Below are 5,952 nucleotides of genomic sequence, written 5' to 3'. Positions count from 1 at the left end.
CTATTAAAGTGTCTTTATCTCAACCTGCAGAATTTATTTTTTTTTCTCATTTCTCTCCTGCATCCTACTGAGGGGGGCAGGGATTGAGGGAGTAAGTGAGAAGCTGTGTGTGTTTACTCTTGGGCACTTGGTGTGACACTGGGGGATGGTCCTGTGCAGGGATAGGAGTTGAACTCTGTGATCTTTGTGGGTCCCTTCCAACTTGGCATATTCTCTGATATTCTGTGAACACAGGTTTATGCCTGTCTGTACTCGTTTTTGTTTTCTGGAAATGTGGTGTTAATCTTTCACAGAAGAGAAGGAGAATTCCTGTTTGGTTTTTTGGTTTTGGTTTTGTTTTTTTTTTTCTCCCTTTTAATTTCAAAATACCTAAGAGATGTTTGAATATCACAGAGGACAATGGGATTCCCAGTCCACTATTTCTCAAACCTACTCCTCTGGCAAGCCAGGGAGGACATGAAGCTGAAAAGCTTTTCCCTTTGGGAAATCATCCCAGGCCATAAAGAAGGAATCGCTGTGGAGACCTCCTCTGTGTTAAGCCATATGGCAAGCACACTGTGATTCTGAGAAGGCAGCAGTATGTACTATGAAGTGCCAGGACACGCATGGGAACTGAAAGCAAGCCAGGAAGAGGGTTTGTTCTTACATCAGTAAATGCACACAGGCTCTTTAGGTACCTATAAATCTATTCAGAAAGATATTTGTCTGACTGTCTATCATGCATGCAGGAGTTATTTAATCCCCCAGTGAAACGCCAGAAAAAAAAAAGAAAACATTTGAAAACAGAGTATACATGCTTGGTTTTTTTTTTAAACTTCTTTTTATTGTTAGGTGAAATTGCGCAAGGTGCAAATAAATCAAAATAAAAATTCAGGGAGAGAAAGTGCAGCCCAGGAGTTTACTGCCTTAATTAGCCAGAAGTTTTAAATTGTTTTGAAAGACCAAAACAGTGAGATGTGAATTCCTTGGCCTTTGCTAAGCATTTTCTTCAAGAGTTTGATGACCTTTTCCCTGTGGAAAAGAAGCACAAAACATAGACTGTACTTGAAATTGACAATGTAGACAATCATGTTTTATTCCTGGTGTTCCTCTAGCATACCCTGAGGAAGGTGGTGCCTAAAGAAAAGCAAAGCTGGCAAATTTGCCTTGTGGGGTCAATTCTGGTAATGTTCCCTCTTCTACTGTGGAGTTTCTGCCTTCACTTGTTAAGTGGCACAGTATCTCTCATTTCCTGCCAGTAGCCCCACTCACTGAAATAGCTCACTTGCAGAGCAAGGTCCACAGGATTTACTTGGCAATATGTAGGTGTGCAGAAAGACAGTGTGCCCCGCCACTGCACTGCTGCTCTGTCACCCCTTGGTTGCATGGGGACACATTACAGAAGACGCATAGTGGATGGAGTATGCAGGAATGTGTTTTTCCCAGGTTTGTTCCCCTTCTTTCTTTCTAGTAATATAAGGCCCTTACAGTCAGGGAGAGTAGTGAAAACTGTACCCCAGTAGGTTTTATACTGAAAATCAAATCTCACAATGAATTTACCATATAACTTCTGAATTCCTCTCCTGTCGTCTGCTGGAAGTCTGAAGGTTGTTGGGTTCTCATAGGAGTAGATAGGGTACATCAGAGCTCCACGGACATTTGAATGAGCAAGTCCCAAAGAATGGCCAAACTCATGAGCAGCAACAAGGAACAAATTAACCTCTTCAGCACAGAAGCACAGAAAAATATGTTAAAGGTATGGCATTTCTTTTTAGAATACCATGAATTGAAATAGCAGGAGAATTTGTATCTTTCATTCATCTTGGAATGAAACCCCAGGGTTTTGATCCATTATTGCTGAACTTTCTTATGTAACTGTAATATTTTATAAAAACATTACTGATCCTTTGCATATGCATCTAGAGACTCTGACTCCCTTTCCAACTCTGCTTATAGTCAACCTTAATCTTACAAGCAGGTCAATTTACTTTTTCATGATTTATGTAGAAAACAGAGGCTCATAGTCCTTGTTTAACCTGTGAAAAGTGCTTTAAAATATGGACAGAACAGGCATTATGTAGCTGCTAATCATAATGAAGCACAAGTACTTGGAAAGGTAGTTGAAAAGAACACAAATGTTGGCATTGAAGTTGTACATAAGTGTAAAGAGTTATGGAAAACATTTCCTGTGGCTATGTTCTTCCAACATGTACAATATTTGTCTTTCCCCTTCATGCACACATGTGGGCTTTACCTTGATTGAACTCTGACCATTTTTCATCCTCATCAAAATGAGCATCTCCACCAATCCCTTCTCCAGGTGCAAACGCATGGGCTAGTGTGTTACCTTTTCCATCAAAAGGATATCCATCACCATGCTCTGCATTTGAAAACAAATAAATGTCATCATATGACATCAGGTATCATATTTAAATTCATCAAATTGAAGCATGTTGCTTGTTTTTGCTAGTTTTCTTGGTTACCCATCCTTAAAAAAAAAATCCTACAATGGCAGCAAGGTTGTGAAAATGAGAAGCAAGGCTTAGGAAACACTCTCCAAATTAATGACTTAAGTTCCAGACTTGTATTTGATGGTTCAGGCTGACTCATGTTTCAGAAAGGGTTGATTTTTTTTTTTCTGAACCTTTGTCAGAAGTGTGGTTCTGAGACAGGAATCAGGGATTATTTCAGAATAAATATTTAATGCTTGACAGCATTGCAAGGACCTGAACATTTTCAATGTTGAAAAATGCTGGGCAACATTAGTTGTAGACATTCTCACTTGCGCTGATTTTAGTGTGAGACAGTGATGTGGAATAGATAACTATGTTCCTAAGTTCATTTATCCCCAGCCTTGGGGTATGGTCTATTATCCACTTTTATCATAGTGCAGGTGGAATATTGCTGTTTCCTGCCTTGAATGCAAGAGGTGTACAAGAGTTGTACCAAGTCTGAAAATTTCCTCCTACCTCACAGTAGTCTCTGACTCTATTGAGGAGTATTTGGGGACTCAAATGCCATTCTGTCCCCTTTCCCCAGGACCATGTGGATGGACCTTGGGGCAGGGCTAACACAGGCACAAGAAACCTAATCCTAGTGTGTGACAACGGATTAAAACACATTCCAGTTTGCAGGATCCCCTCTCTCTTTGACTGTCACATTCTCACCTCTTTATGGCAACATAATATCCTTCCCATCAGTGACATAGGAGCTTTGGACATTCTAGCATTTATATGCAATCATCTGCTTGCCAGCCAAGGTGTCTGATCTTCATTTATAGTCAATGGAGCTCTAGTAAATATTGTCAATGGATCTAGAGAACAAGTCAGATAACCTTAAAGTAGGCATTTATTTTGTCTAAGCTGAGCCAGTTTAGGTTCCAGGCACAAGTTAAAGGTATGGCTAGCCTCATATAATATTCCAGATCACAAGCGAACTTCTGAAGTGACTTTACTGGTCATCCCCATTTACCATGCTTTGTCTTGCACCTTGGTGCAACCTTGGAGTGTAAAGCAACCAGAAGATACTCTCTTTGGCCAAACCTAATACATCCCATCTGATGAAGGTTGTTTAGTCCAGGGAACTATACTAGATCTACACCAAAGTAAACCTTCCCTAACCTGCCTGAATCCAGCCTGTGGAGGCTGGATCTTCGGAACATGCTGGTTTGCTCTACAGAGCTCTTCCCGTTAGTTTGCACTACTTATCAAGGCAAACAGAGCCTTGAACATCTAAATTTAATTGCTTCATTCTGGAGCTGAATTCTCCCTTTCGTAGCTGTGGCTCTGAAAGAATTTTCTAATGATTTCCTATGAGTAAAACTGAATCATGACGTACGAATTTGGTGACTTGATAAACAGAAGATAAAATTTATGAAGACTTCAATATAATTACAACCTCTTTGTTCTTTCTTAAAACTATGGTTATAAAAATACATGTTTTGAGTCAAATATAGACCACTGTATTTTAAAAATGATAAGTATTCTCACCACGACGTGCAAATCTAATCTCAATGTCTGCACGGCCACTCTGTACTCTTTGGAAGTTCAGTGGAGTCACATCACTCCATACCATTAAAGCCTTTCTAATTGCATCATCCACTTTCCTTCTGGGTAGGTCAGGAGTATAATTGACAATCCTGGCAGCAAAAGGAAACAGATTAATGCCATTTAGGGCATGAAGAAAACCCACATAGTTAAATACAAAGCACCCCTTTTCCCCATAAAACCTAAATATCACTAACTTGTAAGTCAAATGTGTTTTTTTCCATCTTGGAGTTCCAGGAAATGTTTGGTATTCTGCTATATCGGGCATTCCACATCTGGGCAGTTTCATTGTTTCTTCTGTTTCTGTATTTAATGTTCCAGTTACAGTCAGGTGGAAAAACCTCTGCATTTCTTTAATCCTCTCTTCTATGCTTAAGTTTTTTGTTTTTGGAAAAAGTGGAAAGAATTTATCAAGATATGCCTGGAAGAAGAGAAGGACAATAAAAATTATTACATATAGCTGTGAAGTTTTGATAATTGCATTTTATATTTGGTTGAATTGTTTCATCATCCTACAGTCATGTATTTTCCTTCTCATTTCAGTTCAAATTCTGTTCTCTCTGTAGTATAAATCAACATATATAAAAAGAATTGCAATAGCAATGAAGCATTGTAAGCAAGAAATCCTTTTAAGTAAACACGATTTACTGAGCATTCAAATCTACAGCCTTCCAACAGTCTACATAAAGTTTTTGAGATGTTTTAAAAATTACATGCTCCTTTTTATTTACCAATTGCAACTTGGTCTGTTTTGTAAGCTGGACTTAGGATGTCTAAGTTAGTCAGCAAGTTTAAATTGCTCTTTTTCATCTCTGCAAAAACTGTTGTGGAAATGTAAAATAAGGACAATATAAACAGATAGGAAAGGAATGCAGACTCTGAATCAAAAATCAGATTATTCATCATGCAGTTACATTTTTCCCCTGATAACATACCTTCACTTTCTCAAGGTCTACGTTGCTCCATGGTTCTAGTTTCATATGTGCTGGAAAAGCAAGACTCTCAGGTAGGAGGATGGCAGCACAAAGTAGGAGGTACTGCATGGTGCCCAGCTTGGTAAGGAGCCTTGCTGCAGCAGAAAGGGTCTGACTTCTGTCTCCCAAGACCACAGCTAAAAATGCTTATATAGATCCTGATAGGTCCAAGCAGCAGTTACATATGTGACTCACTTTTTGGTGGGGTTGATGTAATGTCATCACTGTTCTAAGAAGTAAATGAAAGCACATTAAACAAATCTTTCCTGCAACTTCCCCATCGATGTCACGTCACAGCTAGCAGCCAGCTTTGTCTCTCTCTTTTCATATTATTCCAGTAGTGAAACCACAAAGTCACGGGGAAGTTCTCTTTCTGTAACTTTATCAGTACATTACTGTGTAATCATTTCTTACCGAGCTTCTCCCGTGTTCCTTATACCAAAAGGTATTTTGCAACAGCCCTTTGGCTGCCTGCCTCTATCAATTGGTGTAGAGGCACACGATATGTATGCGAGCACTATCTCAGTGAAACTGCTGCCATTACTACTGCCATTTCCTTAGTACCATGCACAACACTGCCCAGTTCAGTAAACTTTAAGAGGTTTCTGCAGTTTTCACAGAAATCAGAAGAGAACTCTTTAAATGTGCCCTCTAGAAATAGGAGGGCATGAGACACCTTTGTCCCCTTCCTACCAAAGATGGTCTTTCAGAAGTCTCTTTACATTGGAGAACTAGATATAAAACGTAGCTTACAGGAATGGGTGAAAATTCTCGGGGTAAAGAGAGGAGCTTACCCTACCAAAGGTGGAGCTATCTTCTACCACCAACTGTACCAGCGCAATCTGACAGAGGTCCATGGAGCACTGCAGTGAAAACCAAAGGGGATCAGGGAAGCCACAACCTCCCTGGCCCCTTTACCAACAATGGTCTCATCTTCACTCCATTAAACTTCA

At 39.7% G+C, this 5,952-nt stretch overlaps 1 protein-coding gene across 1 annotated transcript; it reads right to left on the bottom strand.

The window, feature by feature from the left end:
• Positions 1-877: 877 nt before the first annotated feature.
• On the bottom strand, positions 878-5,331 carry MMP7 (matrix metallopeptidase 7). The gene is made up of 6 exons (XM_027677722.1): positions 4,961-5,331; positions 4,223-4,446; positions 3,969-4,117; positions 2,234-2,359; positions 1,540-1,701; positions 878-1,011 (listed from the first exon to the last, which is right to left on the bottom strand). Exons 1-6 carry the CDS (start codon positions 5,066-5,068, stop codon positions 989-991), a joined length of 792 nt encoding a protein of 263 aa, XP_027533523.1. The 5' UTR covers positions 5,069-5,331; the 3' UTR covers positions 878-988.
• Between the last annotated feature and the right edge of the window lie 621 nt (positions 5,332-5,952).

Source organism: Neopelma chrysocephalum, unplaced genomic scaffold (genome assembly GCF_003984885.1).
Source record: "Neopelma chrysocephalum unplaced genomic scaffold, ASM398488v2 Primary Assembly neopelma1_43, whole genome shotgun sequence".
In the NCBI taxonomy this organism is placed as follows: domain Eukaryota; kingdom Metazoa; phylum Chordata; class Aves; order Passeriformes; family Pipridae; genus Neopelma; species Neopelma chrysocephalum.
This window is presented reverse-complemented; position numbering and strand designations above follow the sequence as displayed.

Bases quoted from the DNA above. Each gene is read 5' to 3' on its own strand.
- MMP7 (XM_027677722.1), bottom strand. From the start codon at position 5,068: ATGCAGTACCTCCTACTTTGTGCTGCCATCCTCCTACCTGAGAGTCTT. The intron at 4,118-4,222 runs GTTAGTGATATT...TTTTGCTGCCAG, and splicing joins AAAACACATTTGACTTACAA to GATTGTCAATTATACTCCTG. The intron at 1,702-2,233 runs GTAAAGCCCACA...TCTGTGCTGAAG, and splicing joins ATGGTCAGAGTTCAATCAAG to AGGTTAATTTGTTCCTTGTT.